The sequence below is a fragment of the Lissotriton vulgaris genome, unplaced genomic scaffold (assembly GCF_964263255.1).
Source record: "Lissotriton vulgaris unplaced genomic scaffold, aLisVul1.2 SCAFFOLD_3088, whole genome shotgun sequence".
Lineage (NCBI taxonomy): Eukaryota > Metazoa > Chordata > Amphibia > Caudata > Salamandridae > Lissotriton > Lissotriton vulgaris.
The window spans coordinates 96,335-121,154 of NW_028252834.1; the positions used below are offsets into that span (position 1 = coordinate 96,335).

At 45.2% G+C, this 24,820-nt stretch overlaps 1 protein-coding gene across 2 annotated transcripts in view; it reads left to right on the plus strand.

Annotated features, from left to right (window-relative positions):
• LOC147661250 (E3 ubiquitin-protein ligase TRIM39-like) overlaps window positions 1–24,820 on the plus strand; it is a 134,428-nt gene that overhangs the window by 69,272 nt on the left and 40,336 nt on the right. The window contains exons 3-5 of one of the 2 annotated variants that reach the window (XM_086951199.1): window positions 11,129–11,359; window positions 15,719–15,741; window positions 18,159–18,280. In XM_086951199.1, coding sequence (XP_086807325.1) covers window positions 11,129–11,359; window positions 15,719–15,741; window positions 18,159–18,280 — 376 coding nt within the window. The remainder of the gene's footprint in view (window positions 1–11,128; window positions 11,360–15,718; window positions 15,742–18,158; window positions 18,281–24,820) is intronic. The other variant, XM_086951200.1, reaches the window with a different exon arrangement.

Consider the following 24,820-nt stretch of genomic DNA (forward strand, 5'->3'; position numbering starts at 1 on the left):
TCGTCAGCTCAGCGGCTTTAAACTATTAGGGGTGTGGGAGCGCACCAGACACGCCCCAACGTAATTACCTCTTGCATGATGGTTCATGTAGTTCATAATTTCTTGCTTGATGCTCAATTCAAAGTGTTCATAGCCAGTGCTGTCTTATTTATTTCCAATTCGTATCCCTAGACACGTGTTTCATGATTCCTCAATCGTCAGTAAGGAAACAAAAAAGCAAAGTTCATAGGTTGCAGGGCGTGCTGCCTCATCTCTCAGGACCAGTTCCACTCACAGCATGAAGGCGCAGGCTCCCGAGATCGTCAGCTCAGCGGCTTTAAACTATTAGGGGGGTGGTAGCGCACCAGACACGCCCCAACGTAATTACCTCTTGCATGATGGTTCATGTAGTTCCACTATTTTAGTATATGGTTTCGTCTCCCCTGGAGACCACAGTGTATTTGTGCTACTTACTTGTTATATTACTAAAGGTTTGTGATTATATCCCTGGGTAGGAGATATTGCAATGTGTTAGTGAGTGTTTATAATAAATACATATTTTTATAACTACTCTGTGTGGTTCTCTTTCACTTAACCTACACTATATGATTAGTACTGGTAAGCAAGCTGCCTTACACTCCTTCTGGGCTAGGCCTGAAAGCCGCTCTCCATAGCTGCTACTTAGAGAGCTTTCAAAGGTTGTCTAAGACCACTATAATCACCATAAAGGTTATCTGGATTAGTGCAGGGTGCTACACTTACATATATGAAAACAACAGTTTCAAAAAGGGACAAGCAGAAAGCAGAAGAAAAAGAAACATTTCATACAAACGTAAAGAATAATTGATACATTTAAAGTAAATTCAGCAACGTAATACACAAATCATAGAACATTCAGGACATATGATAGCAAAAAAAAAAAAAACAAGTATTAAGACATTAACATTCCCCAAATCCTTTCCACTTTTAATTTAGTTTGGAGACCCCTTATTGTTGCTAAAGCCTGTTCCATATTATATATTTCCTTTACAAGACTCCACCATTCCAGAACCGTTGGTGGGTTATGTTGAATCCAGACCCTAGCTATTATTAGTCTAGCACATGAAATTAAAATATTCGACAAATCACACGGAAAGCTGTCCGCCCGGGAGTGCCCACAAGAACGTCAACACATGTCGGTACTATTGGACTTGCCAGTTTTGTAGACCTAACTTTAGTTACACCATTCCAAAATCCACTCAGTTGCGGACACGTAAAAAACATGTGAGTAATATCAGCTGATCTTAAATAACGTTTTGGACATTTCGTGCGTTCACTAATACTATTACCATTTACCCATTTAAGAATCCTGTCTGGCGTATAGTAGAGTTGACAGATGGTTTTAAATAACTGCAGCTTTAGACTAGAGGAGTGAACGGAACAATTTAAACTATCTAAAGAAGAAGTGATCAGGTTAGGGGTCACATCAATACCCAACTTCCTACTACATTTCTCGGCTAATTTTGTAGAATCGTCTTTTCTATAACGAGTAAAGATTTTATATCCAATGCTAATCCATGCTTTATCAGCTTCTCTATAAATACAGTTCCATAAATCAGAATCCAAAATATTAGTGAGTCCTAGTTTCCTCAACAGATAATCTCTAATTTGATAATACTTAAACCGGGCCCCCTCTGTAAGATTATAGCACACCTTCAGCCTTTCAAATGTACAAAACCCCTGATGGTCATATAAATCTCCCAATTTTTTAATACCGGAATCAAGCAACGCTAAACCAGCTGTATCATAGATTCCTGGTAAACCCGGATTAAGCCACAAAGCGGTGCTGCAGTGGAAAAGAGAGGCTTTGCACTTAACAAGAATAGAGCGCCAAATGCTAACAGTATCTCATAGCGTCTTGAATTACACGCGTTTAAAATAGTTTGGGGTCATTTAGTCTGTAAAGGAACATATTAACATCCTCACCCAACATAAATTTGTGAAAGTACAAACATTTATCGGGGATTATCAAACTTCAAAATCGAGTCAAAAAAGTGGACCAATAATAAGATTAAGGGCCTGATGTAGGTAATTCTATTTTACCGATTTTCATAAATACCGAATTTAAAATAGAAATGGGGAGATGTAGGTGAAATCGGTAATTGAATTACTGATTATGTAACAATCGGTATTTACCGAATCGGTAAATACCGATTCGGTAATGCCCATTGATTCCTATGGGCATTGAAGCCCATAGGAATCAATGGGCATTACCGAATCGGTAAATACCGATTCCGGCAAGGGTGCAGGGGGTGTCACTTTGACACCCTTTAGCACCCCAAATACTGGCATGTGTGCCATGTGGCACACAGACATGCCCTAAGGGCATGTCTGTCTGTCACATGGCATAGGTGTGCATGCACACATGTGCATGCACACCTGGATTCGGTATTTTACCACCCAATTGGATTGGGTGGTAAAATACCGAATCTGTAAGTCCATTGGGACTCAGAAGAGTCCACCTACATCTGCAAGTTACCGAATCGGTAAAAATACTGATTCGGTAAAATAGGGCCCCTACATCACAAATGACCATTTACCTGTCGGTAACGGCCGCAATCGGCCGTTACCGGTCGGTAAATGGCCACCTACATCTGGCCTTAAATGTCTGGTAAAGACAATCCTCCCTGATTGAATGGGAGTTTGAGCAATGTAACAGCCCGGTGAGCTTTCTTATACCCCCAAACAAAGGTACTAATAATACCATCTAATTTATTGAAATAGGAGTTATTAATCCGTAAAGGAATAGATCGAAAAAGATATAAATATTTAGGCAGTATCTTCAGTTTGAACAGATTTATTCGGCCAATAATACTTAAAGGTAACTTGTGCCATTTCTTAAACAAAGCAGTAGTTTCTTTTAGTAGCGACTCATAATTTAAAGCAAATATTAAATTATGATTCGAGGAAATTTTAACCCCCAACTAGGTGGCTACATCACATACCCCTGTCACTAAACTTGGTGGTTTATAATTCATAACAATTTGGGTCTTACCTGTATTAAGCCTGTATCCCGAGACCAAGCCGAATTCCCCTGCCTCTGTTATAATGCCCTTCATTGCTTCAGAAACATTAGTGGAATAAACCGCGACATCGTCAGCGTAGACGGTAATTTTAAGGGAGTCTGCGCCATTTACAAAGGGAGATATCTGATCTTGGTTCTGCAGCGCAATCCAGAATGGTTCTATTATAAGGGCAAATAATAAGGGTGATAAGGGACACCCCTGTCTTGTCCCACGTTTGATCGAAAAGGTGGGAGAGCTTTTGCCCAAATAACAAACTTTACCAATAGGCTCATCATATAATGATTTGATCCACTTCAAAAATTGACCTTTTATACCAAAAGCCAATAATGTGGCCCACAGAAAGCCCCACCCCACTCGGTCAAATGCTTTCTCTGCATCTAATAAAATCATACCGAGTGGGGTTGACTCAATCCGTACAATATCGAAAGCCATAATGGCCATATTAATATGCACCGTAGTATCTCTCTTAGGGATGAACCCGTGTTGCTGGGGTGAAACCAATTGTGACATTAATGGTGCCAACCTATTTGCTAATATCTTTGCAAATATTTTAGCATCATTGTTTATAAGCGATATAGGTCTGTAAGACCCTCTTTCATACGCATGTTTGCCTTTCTTTAGAAAAAAAAATAATTTTGGTAGAATTCCAGGACTTTGGCGCTTGCTCCCCATTACTAATAGCTTGAATAACCTTAACTAATAACAGTATCAATTCTTCCGTACAGGTTTTAAATAATTCTAAAGGAATCGAATCTTCTCCAGTAGCTTTGCCAGATGCCAAAGAACTAATAGCCATTCTAATTTCTGCCGGTGTAATATCCCGCGTTAATTGATCCATTGTTCTTCCTCAATAGTAATTACTTTATTTAATGTTAGATATTTTTTAATATTATCTTCGCTGACCGCACATTCCGGTGTTTATAGCTCTTGATAGTAATGAGCAAATTGCTGCAGTATTGATTTAGGCTCCTGGAATATTTGATTATTAGCCCCTTTTAATTTCTCTAATAGCCATTTGAAGAAGAAAAAAAAAAAGAAAACAACAGTTGATGGACAGAATGCAGAACAATGTCATACATTCACCCCAGTACAGAGATCTGGGCCTAAATCCATCGTTTTTTTGCTCACCATGCCATTCCAGTTTGAACCCAGCCATATGCAAATCAGTCTTGACCCTGTGCCCTATGTGAACAGTCCAGCCTGAACTGCCAAGGCAGGTCCTCCATGGACTGGAAACTAGCATCCTAGGACCAGTTTCGGGCTTTCAGCCCTCATCAGCCAGGATAGTTTGATTCCAGTGGCATGGAGAGCATGAGACTCACGTCTGAGCATACCCGTCCCACTCGGGGTGACAAATGCAAAAACAACAGATGTTCTGCATTCTGTCCATCAACTGTTCTTTTTGCATTCGTCAACCCGAGTGGGTCTCTGTGTGTGGTGCAGGAAGGGAGGCAGGCCAAGAAAGAAAGAACGCTTTGTGGGTCACCAATGCAAACGAGACACACCTATAAAGCCAGCTTCCTTCCGACACATTGCTGAGGAAGATAGAGGTTGAACGGAGTGCACTGAGAAGAGGGTAGAAACAGCAGCAAGTGTGCGGCTCAGTGAGGCTCCTGAGCTGATTATGTCTCAGCAAGCGCACAGGTGACTCGGACTGCAAAAATCAAGGGGATTAGTCAGGTAAAATTATCTATTAACCAACGCACAGCACAAATTTAAAGGATGATAAGTACTTATCTTGACTGCGAGCAGCAAGAAACGAGAACTTGTTGCTCCCAGTCAAGAATTTAAGAGTTGCTTTTACATTATTGTTGTTGCCTTTGTGATTGCATGCTGTAGTTACCTCTAAGCAAGATGGGAACTGTAGTTTATCCTTGGCTGCTATTTAAATAAATGCAAGATAATAAAGCATAATAGTGGCCTTCGGTCTTGTAATTGAATTTGGGCAAATACCACACCAAAGATGGCAATTTGTAACAGTTGCTATGTGATTTATGGTTCAATCTCTGTTCTCAGCCATTTGCTCTTTGACGGGGTGGAGCCTTAGCTTTAGCCTTACAACCACCTCGATATTGACTTCTTGCTCCACCCCGCCCACTAGCCTGTCTGCCCCTCTGAGATTATCACCCTCACTGTGAAGTACAGCCAGGTCTCCGAGGACTGTCCTATACCAACGGTCTGACCAGTATGCACCTGCTCCTTTTATGCTGCTGCTCATAGGTCTAGTCCTGCTTGGTGGCAAAGTGAAGTGTATTGCATCTGGACATTTGAGAGGCAAGATATACCATCTGGAGCAGGGGTCTCGAACCAGTAGCTCGTGATTCTAGAGGCACACACAGACAATATGTAAGCAGCATTCTTAAAGCAAAGTTAACAAGCGTTTGCAATGCAATAGGTCTCGCATTTGTAATGTTTAAAGTTGTTGGTATTGTAAATGGCAATGTTTTTTGCATGGTCTGGTCTGTTGTGCACCCTCAGACCCATTGAAAAGCCCCCCCACCCAAGAGCATGGTCTGGTCGGTGGTGCACTGGTTCACTCAGACCCCATGAAAAGGTCTTCTCCCACAGAGAGCATGGTCTGGTCTGTTGAGCACCATCAGACTCCCATGTGAAGCCCCGCCCCCCACCTGAGAGCATGACGTGGTCTCTTGTACACCCTCTGCCCCATGTGAAGCCCCTTTCCCCATCTGAGAGAAATATAATGTGGATATTAACGTTCACCCCAACGGGGTCTCTTGGCACTGAATAACAGATGTTTATTGCTAAAAAAAAGTAATAAAAGCGCCACTTGTGAGGTATCTGGCGCCTACGTCTAGGCCTTCGGATTCAGAGCTCCTTGTGGCGCAGAATAAAAAAGCAAGTGGGTGATCTGGTGCCTTAGTCTGTGGATAGACCCGCTCTGCCCCTCCCCCTCTTAGCAGTGGGTGTTCCCAGAACTGGGTCCACGAGGCCTGGAGGGACACCCCCCCCCCCCCCCCCCCCCCCCATAAACACACACACATGGTTACACAATACCTATTTACTTATGACAGCGCTGAGGAGGGAGAAAGAAAGAGGACGGATCAAGAGATGGTATTGTATGGCGTAAGTGATAGTGAGGCAGGAAGCAGGAGACTGGAGTACGGGGATTTGAGTGCGCTAGAGGAAAGAGGGTAGCCAGCAAGAGACAGGGTAGAGAGCAAAAGATAGGGCTAGATAGTATGAGACAGTGGGTAGGGTGCAAAAGACACTAGGATGGAGAGCAATAAAGAGGTAGAGTGTAAGAGAGGGGTGTAAGGAGCAAGGTACACTGGGGTAGCAAGAAGCAAAGTGTGGGTAAGAGACGAAGGGGTAGAGAGTAAGAGATCGAGGGAGGGACGAGAACGGTCTACCCGAAGCTGTATATAATGTCCTTTCAGTTGTTACACTCTGTCCTTCAAACCATTGAGGAAGAGGAACTCCTGGAAAGAGGAGACGGGACAGGTGGGCACCACACTTAGCTTTTGGGGGGAGGCTGGTTTACTTAACTCTGGCGTGCAGCCTGAGGGCTCTTCACCAAGGAGAGCATGTGAGCACTGTGGAAATGCATCCAGCTGAACTTGGGGCATGTGGGTGTGGGGGGAGGGGAGACTAGGCACCTACAGGATTTGGATCAAAGAGCCTGCCGAAACCTACCACAAGATCGGGTGCAAATCTCCCCATGCGAGGATGTTGCGGCCTGTAACTTGACCCACGCACCACACAACCATGAGGCTCTTCTGGAAACTTTCGTCAGAGGGAGTTAACAAAAAAAACTGAAACCGAAAGCGCGTGCCCCTGAAGTGGACACTGCCACCCCCCAAACCAGTAAGCCAATAACAGCCTGCAGGAGACATCTGGGGAAAGAGGAGTGAGTTGCTGCAGCAGAATCCAGGAGTTTGAACCAAGCAGGTTAGGTCACCGGAAACCTCAATGGTCAATGCTACAGGTCTTGTATACCAGCCAATACAAGCTCAGACCTGCAACGCATCGCCCACTACCTGTCACCCGCCTGAGACCATCCGACCAGACAGGACGGGCAGCCGACTGACTCTGAAGTGTACCACCTCAAACACCGCTCCTGCGCATGCCTCAGAGCGCTGCTGCCCCATACCATGCTGTGATCACGGCCATGCTTAGTAAGACGGCTACAAATTCAGGCAGAGCTCACGGTCCATGAGCAGCATTGCAGGGAGTATTGGACGGTTGACAGAAATCCACAAGTACACCAGCCCGGGTCTGACCATCATTCACTCACCACATGGGGTCAGCCATGCTGTAAAGTGCAACTGCCTCTGAACAGCCTCCACTCCACTCCCAGAATGAGCAATATGAATATGCATACATAAAAGAAATAGTAAGAAGCACCGCGCGAATACACCGGTTTTGATGTGCACCGTAGGAAAGTTTGTGGGGACCCAGTGGCAAAAACAATAAACATTATTTCTTAAGAGCACACAAACTTTGATGCGCAATTAAATTATGCTAATGAAATGGCGAGGCCATACACAAAAAAAAAACTGTTACTGAAGAAACAAACCTAAAAAACCTGGAGACTGTTCGCAGCCTGGCGAACTGCCATTAGGAACATAACACGAGTTAAGGCAATTAATAGGACCAACAACAAAAAGAAGCATCGCAGCACCCGTGCTCCACATCCCTGCCGGGGGGTAAGGGGGGGTGCGAGGCCTGCTCGCGCATGCGCTGTCCCTGGATCTGCGGCTCGTGCCCAGTTGCGGCGCGGCAGACTTTAAATGCCGCCGTACTTCAGGGAAGATGCTCGACTCATGCGGCCTAGGGAGGTGGCCGCTAAAGCACCCATGGAAAAAATAAAGCAGAAGGCCAGCGAGAGCCTACCCCGCCTTCGTGAATGCCGCACGGCCAAAGCAGGATTTCTGGCGGGGCTTCTGTGATCAAGACTGAGCCCCGCGTGGTGCTGCAGTATGCCGATAAAGACACGAGACCAGCGCAAAGTCCCCACAAGAGCTCGTAAGCGGGGTATGCTGTACATTTAAAGCATTTAAAACAAAGCTTACATGTTGAATGCTGTGTTGTTTACATGTGCACTAAAAGCTTGGTGTAAGTGCAATGTCGACTCGAAAGTGAAACTGCATGCTTTTGCCTGGGAAGCGGGACAGGGGATGTGCGCGTGCGCATCCGCAGACCCCAATTGCTGCGCGTGCCCTGGTCTGTAGCCGCATGAGAGGCAAGTCGATAACAATAAGTCTCGCTAGCGACAGTGCTTCAAGCTGCGTTGCCAGGTGCGAAACCTAAAAATCAGAACTACTGGCCAGATTGGTAGAGTTATGCATACTGTCTAACACTTGTGAATGCTGACAGTGTATGACATCTTTTCAGCTAAAACAGACCCCATGTGTTTTCTTTATAGACTCCTACACCCAATCCAATAGTTTTCCGCACCCAATCCAATAGTTTTCCGCTGTTAAAGGTCTAGTTCTTTTTAGGCCTACATACATGCCTATGCAGGAAGTGTACAGCATTCTCTCCAGAGGCTCCATAACATAGATGCGCTGGTCCTACCAGTTTTTTTTGCGGGACCTGTCACAGAAGAGTTTGAGAGATCGACAAGACTTATGGCTCGATAGGCAGTGGTACCACACAGTGCACTTTACAATCCAGCATTAGAGAATGTATAAACACTGTGGTCTGTGTATGCATTCGTTCTCCAAATGATACCAATAGTGTAATTGAATTCATTGAGAAAAATATTATATTTTTTCACTCATTGGTAATGGGTCTCCCTATCAATGATACAAGATATGCCATGTTCCCTTCATACATACTAAGGGGTCGATTCCGATTCGGGAAAAACCGCTCCGAATAGCCGTACGGAGCGTTTTTCTCGTACGAATCGTACCCGTAAACGTCCCCGTACCTATGACGAAGTACGATTCGTACCAGGAGCCGGACTCCGTACGAATCGTACAAAGACCGCACGACTCCAATCGCCGCATGATTCCCCCTCGGAACCTGCTGTACGTGTCATCCGTATGGTTTGAAGCAGGTTTTCCCGAGCCAGCAAGTACGATCCGTGTCGGGTACGCACCGTACGACAGTGCGTACACCCCATGATCGCAGGGGTACGGTGCGTACCCCTACGATCTTGGGGGTACGCACCGGACTGTGTGTGTGTGTGATTGTGTGGTTGTCCATACGTTTCGCCCTTACCTGACGGTGTCCGTACGAATCGCATCCTCGTACCCTGGTCTGGATCAAACTTGTCGGGTCGTACGGCCTTTGTACGAATCGTACAGTAAACTGTGGGTGTACGGTTCATACGGATTTGCTCCTGCTTCTCGTACAGATCGCACAGATTTGTACGCATTTGCTCAGTACGAATTGTACTACGCGAGTCGTACTGACCTGTACCGCGTCGCGGTTTTTCCCGAATCGGAATCGGCCCCTAAGTGTGTAAATAGTTTTTTTCAATGCAAATAAATGAATGGTATCTGAGGCATTGACTATATTTTACCACTTGTTTGTAGGTTAATACCTAATGATTTTTTAAGAGCCTTCCTGACCAATAGCGAGAGGCATCCGAAATGGGTTGAGGCGATATTTAAATGAAAAAAACAAATTGGTATTTGTTACAATATTTAGATTCTCTCTTAAAATCCCACAATAATATGAAGATTATTGAAAACACATCGAACAATCAACATAGGAGTATTATTGCTACAAAATAAAGACACAAACTCAAAACTAGATTGATCATCACTAATAAAAACTCCTTAGCACTTTGCTGTGTATGAGGTGACACAGCACGGAGAGTTGTGTTGTGATACGATTTACATCTTGACTACACACTTAGCTCCAGAGTGTTTGTCCCTGTTGCAGGAGCCAAGTAGAAATAACTCTTTCAACTCAAAGAACCAGACTGACAATTCAATAAGGGTGTGCATGAAACAAGGGATGGCAGTTTAATTTACTCTGAAATATATTAACCAGTCCACCAGCCCTACCAGACATAGTGTAGCCCACCCTGTCTTTGCAAAAACTAGACTGGCAGAGGCCTCAGAGCTTTACGCATTAACACATTGTATTCCAGAAGTACAGGAATAGGACTGTGGCAAGCAGTAGCTGCATAAAACACAACCATTCTCTTGTGTCTTCTACTGACTTTGGAATGCAGCAGGGAGGGTTCAAGGTCGGAGAAGGCATGGCACTGCCTGGGCTGCTCTGTGCAGGAGCAGTATTGAAGACGGTGCAGGATGAAGGAGTGGGATGTTTAACCTTTAGTAATAAAGAGACTCCTTCCTGCTGTGAGTTAAGCTCCTTGATGTGGAACCTGAAGGCCTTTATTGTGAGTTGGGGGGGTGATGAACAGAGTGTCTGAATTAAGCAGACCACTCTTACCCAGTCCAAAGATCAGGGCTTGATCCATCACCGTTATTTATCTCACTGCACCATCCCAGCTCAGAACCTGGCTATATGCAAATCAGTCTGTCCCTGGCCCAGTGCATCATGGGCGGCCCGGCTTGCTTGAATCCTGATGGTGCAGTGAGAAAGGGACTCATGTCTGAGTATACCCTACCACACCTATAGTGGCCAAAAACACTTACATACACACTCACACTCTTTAAAGTGCAGGACCTATTAGCTTTGTTAATGCTTGCCTCATGTAGCAGGTGCTTAGGTTTGTCTATGACCTGGATTTGTAGATGGACTTTTAAGGGATTCAACTTGTAGCCCATGTGGTTAGAAATAATTAATTTACTGTGAAATCTCTGAATTTTTGCCAGGCATGGATGAGTGCAGATCCATAGGATGTGAGGTTTTTAGGAAACAGATCGCTGTCCTGAGTCAGTTTTTATCTGGTATTTATCATGTATTGTAAAGTGTGTATGAAGAGAAGAACAGGTGAGCTTCATGTAGGTAAAAACACTACTTCTATGCCTTCTGCTGTCCTACTGGACACCCCTGTCTCTGGTATTACAGATATGATGGCCCTCAATCACCCAGTTGATGGCAAGAAAACCTATGTCACCCCAGAGTCCCTTGATAAACGTATTACACATTTCTGAGGTGCTAGCAACGTGAATATATGAATTATTGCTATGTTGCAGGCCAAGTTCAAGAGCCAGAGAGAGCAAATCACTAAGGAGTTTGAGAAGCTCCAGATGTTTTTGGAGAAGGAAAAATCTCGCCACCTCAGGAACCTAGAGGAGGAAGAGAAGAAAAGTCTGCAGAGCATCAAGGAGATAGTAACAAAATTAGAAGAACAGCAATTTGTCCTAAGAAGTTGGATTACTGAGATTGAATTGAAGTGTCAGCAGCAGGATGTGAAGTTATTGAAGGTAAGAAAAGGTTATAAATCTAGAGAACACGTAGATCAGCAAGCCTTCATTAGTGGCAGAGCACCAATACTGTAAGCCTGATCTAGTGGGAGCGATGTATGCTTCCACAACTCTCTGAACCCACTACAAAAAATACACAAAGGAATATGTTGGTTAGATGTAAACCCAGGGAAAAGGAACTGGGATAAAAGATAAAACAGATCACAGGATATTGATACTCTGACATGTAACACAGCTGTATACTGTCTTCAACTGGAGCAGCATTGCAATCTGAAGATGAGACAAAGTCTTTATCAATTTTATCAATAATGCTTCAGCACCTAATATGTTATATGGTCTACCTTTAAACAACCCATATGTCCAAATAATGAAACTCTTGGTCCGATTTACATTTTGGCAGACTGAGTATTCTCCTTTGGCCTGGTGGACGAGTTAATGACCACCAGACCGAGCGTACTCCACCCACCAAATATAGATATTTTTAAAACATTGGTAGGGGTCTCTGTCGCAGCAGTTCCTGCCAATGCTTTTTAAACTTGATGCACAGCTCCGTCAACATGACAGTCATCCGTCTAACTCAGTTTTTTATTCTTCCCATATGAGATTTTTTGGGGGGAAAGAAAATGCTTCCCTTGCCATGGGAGTTCTCTGCTATGGTGAGGGAGACATAGAGCAGTTTTCACTGCCAGGGTTTTCCTGGCAGTGATGGGTAGTGAAAACTGACCTGAACATCCGGCCATCTAAATTAGGTGGGTGGACATAGTAGAGGTCAGCCTTCGATGGCCCTTACTCTGTCGGACCATTGAAGGATCATAACCATGGCAGATATGGAGTAGTCTCCTCTGTGGTTTCACCAATGATCTGTTTGCTTCTAAATCTGTCAGCTGTAGTGCCAGGGTTTCTGCTCTGCAGAGTGAAGCGAGGCTGCCACATGTATCCACACGTGGACCTTGCCTGACCACCACGGTGGCTCCTGGCACTGTCTTCGCTCAAGAATGTGAACTGAGTTCCCTTCGATTGGTGGGGATAATTAGGACTGCACCTGAGCTTCATTCATGCTTCTGCTGTAACTACTGGGGGAACCAGCCATCAGGAGTCATCCAGGTTGGGATTAGCTGGTGGGGGCTTGACAGATGTAAAGCCACAAGGGAGAATTGTAATCAGATCACTACCTTGTATATCAAGTTCAATTTGTAGTATTTAATACTACTCCGTGATTAAAAAGTACTCTCTTTTCTTAAAAGACAAGTACTTGACTTATTATGTCTCTGACACCAGTGGCAGACGACCTCAAACCCTAAAAGGAGACCCAGAAGCCCCGGTCTGCCTTGTGACCTTCCCGAGTGGGTCTGAGAACCTGTAACAGAGGCCTTTAAAAAAGGAACTAGGTAAAAGGTTTCAAGTCCAAATGAGAGGTATGAGGCTCTCTAGGGATTCCTGTTCTTTAAAGGTCCAGTAGTATCAGACTATGTAGATTGATATTGGGAGATGAAGACAGAGTCTGTGGTCTGCTTCTAGCATAACATCTAGCTGCAGCTGTGTTATCAGAGTAAAGATTCAGACGTCAACATTACCGTTCTGTTTACAAAGCAGTGCAATAATCTGACTTTCAATTTTCATGAAACTTTACTGTCCATTTGTCACTTCCTCTAACACCTCCGCACACAGGCAACATTGGCATTAGTTGATGTTGGATGGGGCTTGTAGCTTAGTTTGTCTAAGAAGTTATGTCACCCTTGCTCAGTCCATTGTTTGTAGCACAAAGCCTTTTCTCATTGAAGCATTGACTAAGGTAATAGCAGCCGGTCCTGTTGACTTTCATGAACCAGGCTAGACCAGATCATGCAGTGACGAGGAAACTTTTAAGGAACAAAAACGTAGCAAAACTTGTTTAGTGATTAGCAGAGTGCTCAAGGATTCCAGCGCACCAGGGTTCAGGATTTTGTAATGATCTTATCAATTTTCTGATCTAAAGATTCTGCTACCCCTTCGCAAATCCTGGGATGGATTTGTCTATTGGCTGCTTTCAGGACTGTGATTAGGTTTGAGTTTACTAGCCTAAGATGTCTGGATTAGGATAGGTCTAATGTTTCTTTGTTTCCTCTCGGGATCGAAAATTTGAAAGTTTTTTTTATTTTTGGAAATGCCAAGTAGATATAATGCACCCCAAGGGAACTGTGTTAAGCAGAGTAATGGGCAACATGTATGTCCAGTATTCCTAGTGCAATAGATCTGGAGAAAATAGAACATTCTACAGTGGTCCGGGTTTCTTCAAGGTGTGAGAGAGGGCCTGGGACACTCGTTTAGCCCAGAGAGAGCCCTGAGAGGTTTCTGATTGAAGAGAGAAGAAGAGATGTTTCTGGCCTGGAGCAGAGTAGGCACTCACAGCTGTAGAGTCTGGACCCAGTAGTAACTGTGAGGTCTAAGGCCCTCTACAGCAACACCATTCAGGTAGAGGAGCACAGATATGGAGGGGACTTCTCAGCACATTTTGTTTTGATAGTAGATTGAAGCACAGAAGTTATGGGACAAGCAGAATCTTGTATGCCACTGAGAGCTGCCTAGCTCATAGAGACCAGACATTCAATCCTGTCAAACAAAAGAGAGGGGGACCAGGAGCTGTTATGCTCCAGTGCCCGTGCTCTAAAAACAAACGTTTTAATGAAAAACGGGGCCACTGTTCCATCGGTGAATGTGCAGTGACATTACATACACACCCCGAGCTAGGAAAGGAAAGGAAGAAAGACGGGAAACCTTTAGAAGGAGAGGAAAAACTAGGTTCGGTTTAGGACCCTCTCAGTGTACACCCAAGGGAGGGAGGGGAAAGACACTCTTTGTCTCTTGTTGCCCTCACACACCCCGAAGGATGTCATGTTTCATCATCGGGCGGTGCTCCTCGTTGGGCCCTCCCCTAGCCATTTTTATTAACTCACCACGTACACCATCACTTGATAGGACCCCCCTCCATATACCTGCACACATCTTACGGCTGTTCTCTTAAAAGATCTCCACCAAAGCGACCCTTCGGGGGACCCGTTGGGCATTTCAGCGCCTGCCCAACGAGGAGCACCGCCCGATGATGAAGCATGACATCCTTCAGGGTGTGTGAGGGCAACGAGACAACGAATGTCTTTCCCCTCCCTCCCTAGGGTGTACACTTGTGACATTGGCCTTACAAACATACCCCTTCCTGGTACGGGCTGCCAGTAAGGGAGTTTTATGTGCACATGAAGCATGTGCACATATCTTTCTCACTGAGGAAGTATATATTTGTCTCTCCCTCACATTCTAGAGATTGCATTGTTTGCCCCACCAATGTCTGTCGCTAAGAACGCAAATCCTTCAGGTTTCTGCCTAAGAGTTATTAGTGTTAAGTGACGTGTTGTTAAGTTCTTTTGTGTTCTTTCGTGCTAAATTACTGAGATGTCATTGGCTTTATGTACATAGAGAGTATCTCAATTCACCTGTATTGCATTACTGTCAAAGGTTTGTTTACCCTTTTAATCCCAGTGTGAATATTCTTCATGGGACCATAGTCCATGATGTTTATTGGTATAGTCTGGTTGTCCACCCCACTGACCAATGTGGCACAAACATTGAGTAGTTTGGTTGCAGAGCAGTCTTAAAATTTCCACAGTTGATTACCACAAATGTACTGACCATTCCGACTGCAGGATCGTGAGTGGGGCCACATGGAGCGGCATTGGAAGGCTTAGATACCTCATGCATTTATATCCGAAATCCGTGGCTGCTCCTGTGCCTAGAGAAAGAGGTGCCCTGCTCCATACGGAGTCCAAGGGTCCTGGAAAGGCTGGGATACTGATTACACATCATTTACTTCGCCTCCATACAATCTTCTGCTTTTAATGTATGTGGTCTAATTTTATATTCAGGAAGGACCATTTAACACTTAGGTAAAAGTAGTGTACTTTACCATTACAGTAGAGCTCCATTGGATTGAATGCTTTCATGGGTTAATCGAGTAAATCTGTGCTTGATACTTCATAAGCGAAGGTCAGTATTAGAAATGTGTGTTCATTATTAACATATTTGTTTATATTTTGTATATAGTTACTTGTAATTAGTAGTCAAGTCCAGTCCAGAAAATCTTGATTCACAGCATTTCTGCTGTATAAAAGAATAAACATACAAATACAATTCACAATAGAAGCATACATTAACATTATTTAAAAGAGCTACAGTCTCTGATGTGCAATAGAACAAAGCCAATCAAACAGTATCTTATCATATAAAAATGTTATGTAAGTAAAGAACTTGTGAATCTTTTCAAAATGTTAATTTTACTGTGAACGTAAATTGTATTGTCACTTGTTGATCTGTTTATGTTTCACTCCCTAGGATGCAAAGACCGTATTGAGCAGGTACAATTATATCTTTTATTAGCTCACAATATCAAAACATTAAAGGGGAGTCATTAAAATGAATTATATCACACTTCAGTCTTTATGTATTTTTGCCCCTCGTGCGAGCCCATTTTTCAATAGCTCACTATCTTCTAATTGGGTGCGAAGAGCAAAGCGACCATGCTTACTTGGAAACACGCTATTCAACAGGGAGATGTAGGATGATATTTTTTCTTTATAGTTAGTTTTTTTAAAATAATTTTACCGCCCTCCATAGTTTTTGTTTTCTCCATCTCCATCTTATTCATTTTCTTTTTTTCCATTTATTTGCCCTTTTTGTGTTTATTTTTCCATTTATAATGTTCTTTTATTGTTTCATAGTTTCCTTTACTAGTTTATATTCTATTTTACTGTCTCCTTTATGTGCCTCTGGATGTTTTGGTTTTTTGTTGCATTCTGTTTCCTTTAAATTCATGCACTAATTTCCATTCTCTTAATGTGGTCCATAAACGTCTCTTACAGAGGTCTGCAAAATAGTGAAAACCTGGCTCTTCAACTGAACCATCTTGCATAGTCTGCACCTACTCAGCGCCTGCGTACCCTCATGGGTGACACGCTCAAGCTCTACAAATCCACATTACATTTCAATACAGTACAAAGATCAGAAAGGGGCAAATAATGTATACAGTGGGGATAATCAAACTGTCAATTGATCTGTACAACACTAAATATGTTAATGATTTATATGATATTTAGTAAATGTGAGTAAATAATATATCAATGCTCTCAAAGTTAAACAGTAAAGAAAAAGTACATGTTAGAAAACTGACTAATATTACTGTTAATACAGTGTCATTATATAGGTCATCATAACACACTTCTACTGTTTCTAGGTGCTGTAATAATTAGGGTTAGGAACCATTTTATTATTATTTAATTTCCCAAAGCCATAAGAAGGGAAGCCTGAGTCTGTGGGTATTTAGAATACTGCATGGTTCAGCATCAGCCATTCAACCCATTAAGCCATATAATGAATATTTAAATACTGATTTATAATATAACATATGCAAATTGAGAGGAAAAACACAATCCAAGGAGATAATTAATGTAGAAAAGAGAAAACTGAAGAAAGAGGTCAAGAAAAACAATGGCAAAAGATAGACTAGAAACAAAGAAAAAGAGTAGTGTATAAATGAAGGTTGAAAAAGACAGAAGTAAAAAAGCAATATAAACAATAAGCAAAAAGTAATGGCTGTCCTAATGTTCGGGGTGAGGTCATTCCAGGATTTGGCTGCCAAGTAAAAGAAAGCCCTGCCTCCTGTCTTGCTTCCATGGATACAGGGATGTGTGTGTGTGTGAGGGCGAGTGATGTCGAGTGGAGGTTCCTGGTTGGTTAGTGGAAATGTAGTCGTGGTTGAGGTAGGTGGGACCCAGGTTGTGTAGTACCTTATAGGGTTGGGTGGGCATCTTGAACTGGCTGTGTTTCTGGAGAGGGAGCCTGTTAACTTGCTGGAGGAGAGGTGTGATGTGCACGCAGTGAGGACATTTTGGTACTAGCCTGGCTGCGGCGTTTTGGATGGTTTGCAGCTTGTGCCGTAGGTGTTTGGAGGTGCCATTGTAGAGGGCATTGCTCTAGTCCAGTCGGGTTGTGATAAGGGCCTGGGTGATGGACTTTCTGTTGTCCGGAGGGAGCCATTTGATGATTTTTCTGAGCATGAGGAGTATGTGAAAGTAGGCTGAGGTGAGCGCAAGGATCTGATGTCTCATGGTAAGGGTAATGTCCAAGATGATGCCCAGGTTTCTTTTGTGGTCGGAGGGCATGGGGTGGGGCCTAGTTCTATGGCTGCATCTCATTTCTTTATTTGACAGTATAGATTCTCAGTCATATACTTCAGTTTGGGAGATCCTTCTGTTTATTCCATTGACCCCAGTGAACTCCTTATGCATTCCTTCACAATCCGAGGTCATATAGTCCTTATTCATCTCACATCACAACCAATACCCACTCTTATCTTGCAGAGAAGCTGGTCATCTTTGGTGGTTCTCAACACAACCACAGCCGGACACCATCAGACTACAGATTAAGAAGTGCAAAAAACCATGTTTTTCAAACAAGGCAGCAAGCACTTTCCATACCCGCACCCAGGTTCTGGAACAAAATCTCTACATTCTCCTATTCCTCATTGACTTTATTCTTGTCCTTGACCAAGTACTGCGTTTCGCTTCCTTTTGGCTAGGATTATGCAATGGAAATACCATATACATACATACATCTCTTTTTGTTTCTGCCTTGGCATTCCACTCTTCGTTTTCCTCTGAGTGAATAGCCCTTACCTTTTTTTCATATTTATTTGACTCCATGCATAATTACTCTTCTATCTATACTTTCTGAGCAGATATGAATTTCATAGCATTTCCACCTGTCTCTTTCCAAGGTATGAAGATATGAAAGATCAGCAAACTGACTTCTATACCTTAGCAGAGAAGGAAGAGGAGGCGGAGGAGGAGGTAGTGGAAGAGGAAGTGGACCTACAGATAAAGATAATTGAATCATTGGGTGAGAAACCACAAACTTGTCATTAGTGTTAACTATAAGAATGTCTAGTAAACTGCGAATATTTACATTTATAAGCTAACTCTGACTGAACATATGAAAGGTGTTGATGAATGCCTTTCTACCTGAGCCTCGCTTGTAGTAAATTCTGGACAGCCAGGCACACCCTCGAGATACAGGAGTGATACAATGACTTTGGAGTTATGTTGTGCAGCCCTTCAATTTCACGTCAGTAAGAAATCCAGGCTTCAAATGTGATTCTACCTGTCTTTCAAGCCGCAGATTCGAGCTGTTTCCAATAGTTGTTTCCTTAAGTTAAAATCTCCCAGGAAGAGGCTCCATCTGGTTCCTGAGGACAATCTCAAGACCATCATCCATGCCTTTGTTACTTCCAAATTTACTTCACATATAGTCTGTACCTGGGTCTACCGGCTTACTTGCTGCATCGCTTGCAGATCCTTCCAAATACGGCAGCACGTCTGATTTTGAAGATCCCGGCTCGCTCATCTGTAGCTGCCTCCTTACGCAGTCTACATTGGGTGCCCATTGTCAGCCCCAATACATTCAAGGCATTCATCTTCGATCATGGAGCCTTTGAGCAAAAAGGCCCTTTATATTTATGAAGTAGATGGTCTGCTACCACCAGGGCAGATCGTTGCGATCCAGCACTCTAAAGCTTCTGCGCCTTCCCAGGGTTCGCAAGACACGAAGAGGTGGCCGTTCCTTTTCTTTTTTGACTGCCAAACTCTGGAATTTCCTGCCGACTGCTCTGTTTCGCGACTTCAGAATCCGTTTTTCGTAAACTATTTACGGACTTCATCACCCCACACGCCCTCCCCTCCAAAGATTACATCCTTCTGGGAGACCTCAACTTTCACCTTGAAAAGAACAACGACCGCAACTCCACCACCCTTCTGGACAACCTCGCCAACCTCGGACTTAAACAACTGGTCACTTCCCCCACCCACATCGCAGGTCACACTCTCGACCCTATCTTCACCTCCAGCAATCATGTCTCCTTCAGACACACTACGGCTCTCCTCTGGACTGACCACAGCTGCGTTCACTTTACCTACAACAAGCCCAAACCCAACAACCAACCCCAACCAACTCTGCAAAGAAACTGGAACAAAATCACCATCGACCAGATCTCCTCATCGCTTCTTCTAAACCCCCCAGCCCACTCCTCAAACCCCGACCAAGCCGCCACCAACCTCACCCTACGGCTTTCCAACAGCGCCGACATCCTAGCACCACTGAAAAAACGACAAAGCAAACTTGGCAGCAAGAAGGCATCATGGTTCAACGATGATCTTAAGAAATCCAAGAAACTCTGCCGCTCCCTTGAGAAGGCCTGGAAAAAAGACCCAACCACCAGCACCAAGGACGCCTTCAAAAACGCCACCCGCATACACCACCAACTGATCCGAAAAGCCAAGAAAACCGCCTTCAAGGAACGACTAGATAACAACGCCCACAACAGCAAGGAACTTTTCAACATCGTCAAGGAATTTACCAATCCCTCGGCCAACTCTAACGACATCACCCCCTCTCAAGCACTCTGCGACTCCCTAGCCTCATTCTTCCACAACAAAATTGCAGACATCCACAACAGCTTCGACAACCAACCCGAAGACCAACCCACCCAACCATCTACTGAACCTCCACCCCCCTCGAACATCCTTAATGACTGGAACCCAATCTCCACTGAGGACACCATCCGCCTGATGAACTCCATCCACTCAGGATCCCCCACAGACCCATGCCCTCACCACATCTTCAACAAAGCAGACTCCATCATAGCACCGCACCTCCGAGACGTCATCAACTGCTCCTTCAAATCCGCCACCTTCCCGGAAAGCTGGAAACACGCTGAACTCAGCGCCCTTCTGAAGAAACCCACAGCAGACCCCACCGAACTCAAAAATTACCGCCCCATCTCGCTCCTTCCATTCCCGGCCAAAGTCATCGAGAAAGCTGTCAACAACCAGCTCGCCGCCTTCCTCGAAGCCAACAAATCCCTCGACTCCTCACAGTCCGGCTTCCGAGCAAAACACAGCACTGAGACCGCCCTCATCGCAGCAACAGACGACATTCGAACTCTACTGTACAATGGAGACACAGTCGCCCTCATCCTCCTCGACCTCTCAGCAGCCTTTGACACAGTCTGCCATAGCACCCTTCTACAGCGCCTCAGAAACATCGGAATCCAAGGAAAAGCTCTGGAATGGATCACCTCGTTCCTCACCGGAAGAACCCAGAGAGTCCGCCTTCCACCATTCAAGTCAGTGGCCACTGAAGTCATCTGCGGCGTACCACAAGGATCCTCACTCAGCCCCACCCTTTTCAACGTATACATGAGCCCTCTCGCGGCCATCGCCCGCCAACACAACCTCAACATCATCTCCTACGCGGATGACACTCAACTGATCCTATCACTCACCAATGACCCTAGCACCGCCAAAACGAACCTACACGAAGGAATGAAAGAAGTAGCCGAATGGATGAAACATAGCCGTCTGAAACTGAACTCAGATAAAACAGAAGTCCTCATCTTAGGTACCTTCCCCTCCGCATGGGACGACTCTTGGTGGCCAGAAGCCCTTGGAAAAGCACCCATCCCGACAGACCATGCACGGAACCTGGGCGTCATCCTGGATTCCTCACTTTCAATGAACAGACAAGTCAACGCCGTCTCCTCATCCTGCTTCAACATTCTGCGCATGCTCAAAAAAACATTTCGTTGGATCCCCACCGAAACTAGGAAAACGGTCACCCACGCTCTGGTCACGAGCCGACTGGACTATGGAAACACCCTCTACGCCGGGACTACCGCTAAACTCCAGAAAAAACTCCAACGAATCCAAAACGCCTCAGCCAGGCTCATATTAGACATCCCGCGTAAAGAACATATCTCTGGTCACCTGAAAAACCTCCACTGGCTTCCCGTCAATAAGAGAATCACTTTCCGGCTCCTTACCCACGCACACAAAGCACTCTACGAAATCGGACCAGAATGCCTCAACACACGACTGTCCTTCTACGCCCCCTCCCGCCAGCTTCGATCTTCCAACCAAGCCCTTGCCAATGTACCTCGCATCAACAAGACCACCATGGGAGGTAGATCCTTCTCCTACCTGGCAGCTAAAACCTGGAACTCACTTCCCACCTACCTTCGCCTTACCCAGAACCACCTAGCATTCAGAAAGCAACTTAAAACGTGGATATTTGACAAGTGATTCCCTACCCCTCCTTAAGCGCCTTGAGACCCTCTGGGTATGTAGTGCGCTATATAAATTCTCTGACTTGACTTGACTTGACTTTTATTTTTGATACTTAGGCTTTCTATATTGGGGTCGGTTAGTTCTTGTTTGTTCCGCTCTTATGCCGCTAGCTCCGGGACCCTTCTTCTGAAGCAGCCGCGTGCTTTACAAATTCTATTGTATTGTATCAGTGGGTGTTGCAAGCAGCAATGCAGCAACAAGATATATTCTTGGCAGTTGTAGAGAGAAGCCCAGTGTGTGGCTCCATGCCATTCAGCTCAGACTCTTAACAACGTCTCCCCCTCAACATAAAGTGGGATGGAATCGGCAAGCTTCACTGACCCACCTCACACTGTCATGATGTGGGGATGGCAGACTTCAGAAAGGGGTCCCGCCTCCAATGAGAGGAGAAAGGTACAAGTGCCATGGACATCATATCTAGGCAGCTGCGACCCCTGGCTTCCTACTAGTGACCCCTGCCCTGCTCCCTGGGACCCCTAACACTGCCTTTCCGACCCCTGGTGTGACAGGTCCCATAGGCAGTGACAGGAACTAAAGGAAACGTGGTTATATGTGCCGTTTAGTTTTTATCAATCAATCAAGGAATTTATAGAGTGCACTACTCACCCGGAGGGTCTCAAGGCGCTTGGGGGGGGGGGGGGGCAGGAGGGGGGGGGGGGGTGCCGCTACTGCTCGAACAGCCAGGTCTTGAGCTTCTTCCTGAAGGAGAGGTGGTCTTGGGTCAGGCGAAGGTCGGTCGGGAGGGTGTTCCAGGTCTTGGCGGCCAGGTAGGAGAAGGACCTTCCTCCTGTTGTCGCTCTTCGGATGCGGGGGACGGCGGCGAGGGCGTGGTTGGTCGATCGGAGGTGGCGTCTGGGAGCGTAGAAGTTGAGGCGGTTGTTGAGGTAGCTCGGGCCTTGGTCGTGTAGGGCTTTGTGTGCGTGGGTGAGGAGACGGAAGGTGATTCTCTTGTTGACGGGGAGCCAGTGCAGGGCTCTCAGATGTCCGGAGATGTGGCTGCATCGGGGGATGTCGAGGATGAGTCTGGCTGAGGCGTTCTGGATCCGCTGGAGTCTCTTCTGGAGCTTGGCGGTGGTTCCGGCGTAGAGGGCGTTGCCGTAGTCCAGTCGGCTGGTGACGAGGGCCTGGGTGACCGTCTTCCTGGTCTCGGTGGGGATCCACCGGAAGATCTTCCGTAGCATGCGCAGGATGTTGAAACAGGACGCGGAGACGGCGTTGACTTGTCTGGTCATGGAGAGGGAGGAGTCCAGGATGAAGCCCAGGTTGCGTGCTTGGTCTGTCGGTTTGGGTGCGGTGCCCAGGGCGGGGGGCCACCAGGAGTCGTCCCAGGCGGAGGGCGAGGAGCCCAGGATGAGGACTTCCGTCTTGTCTAAACTGGGGCATTTTAATTCATTTGTTTATATCCTCAGTGTCTCTAGAAGGGAGTTTCTAGGGGGCACACAAGGAGGCCACAGATTCAACTGAGTGGGCCCCCTACAATGTGAAATCATGAGGATGATGCGCATGTGCATTTCATAAATATATTAATTTATTGATCAATAAAATAATGCAAAAGGTTTCTAAAGCAGTTACTAGAAATGCATTTGTTTATGTACTATGTGTGTGTGTGGTTAAACAATAGATTAATATCTGCTTTAGACTCCTGTTGCAATATTTTATTAACCTTGCTTCAGCTGTCACTACTTTAATGCCATTATGTCAAAGGTCATCCAGCAGCCCCTTCCCTAACATCACCAGGGTCAAAAATAAATGTGCCGTCACTTCCTGTGATGTCATCAGCAGCTGAATGTTTAGATGATGTCACTTCCGGTACTCCTGGCATTTTTGTGAATCAACACCAATGACTAGTGCACGTCAAGCCTGGAATGAAATGAAAAACACAAGTGCTGCGAAGCGGAAACAAAAGTCGTACTGCCTGCTTGAATGTAGAGAAAGCGGCCATAATGATTCTAGGCTGTGGAGAGAACCAAGTCTAGCTTGAGACGTCTGCAGCTGCTAACCCGTGCTAAGGTCTGGAAAAGAAAATGCACAATAGACCGATTTTACATTAGGGAAAAGTAACACATTTTGCAACAATTGCCATTGGCTTCGCATAGACAGCAAAGTTGTTCTGTCACACCCACACCCTCTATGATATGGCAGGAATATTAAGTACATAAAGAATACACACCCCCATGACCATGTATTACAATTTAATGCTGCCCATGTCTGTTAATGCCCCTTCCAAAGTTTACCAGCAGCCACTGCTATGACAAGGGATGTGTGACGTCAGTTCCCATAAATAAAATGGACATTGCACTACATCTCTCAGATAGTCTTGCAGCCAGATTTAGGCGAGGGCTGTCCCATCACCCTCCTTTCAACAGGTCGCCTCATTGGTCTCGGGCAGAAAACGTCCACAGATATCCACCCAAACTGTGGATAAAGCTCCCGGCGTATGGTGGATATTATTCGTCGAGTTTTTTTTCCCCTCAAAGCGGCAACTTGGGGCTCGTTAATCCTGAAGTTATCCACTTCTAGCCTGATGCATGAAAGCATTTCACACTCACAAAGCCTCCAATGCACCATATCTCTGGCCTAAGTGCCAGGTTTGGTGACCCCATTGTTGCACAGAGGGACTTGCAGGATTGACCCTTCGAGGCCGCTCAGCGGGAGGCCGCTCAGCGGGAGCTCTGCACGTTCTAGAGGGGCCCAGACAGACATATTCCTTCCTGGTTGTTGACTTCTACACAGTAGTCCTAGAGGCTGCACAGAGAGGCTGATGGGTGTTCAAGAGCGGTATAGAAGATGCACTTCTGTTGAACTTTGAGAAAACCGTCACCCATTATCTAGTGCAGATGGAAAGTGCCATGACTTGCGGAGTCCCTATAAGATCTTCTGGGGACCTTCTTCTGGATTTGTCCACTCGTTTTCACCGGTCTAGTGCACCTATACTCATGTGTGTTGTGGTTGTAAAAAGTACGCATCAACCTTGTTCCTCATGTTCTTGAAAGCCGTGTCCTAATTCTGGAAGGAGTTTCTGCAGTGGGTCACATAAGGTGCCATAGTTCGACGTCTTCCTTTTGTTTGTTTTCATGTAGTTCTACCCCCTTAACGGTATGCTTGTATTTGTGGCCAGATGTTGTTAAGGGGTGACCTCCTTGGGGTTCCAGGGATTGGAGCTTCTGTTTTTCTGACCTGTTGAGGTAAATGACTGGACAGATCATTCTTGTTTTTTATTTTATTTACCTTTAATTATAACAAAGCATTAAAACGGGCA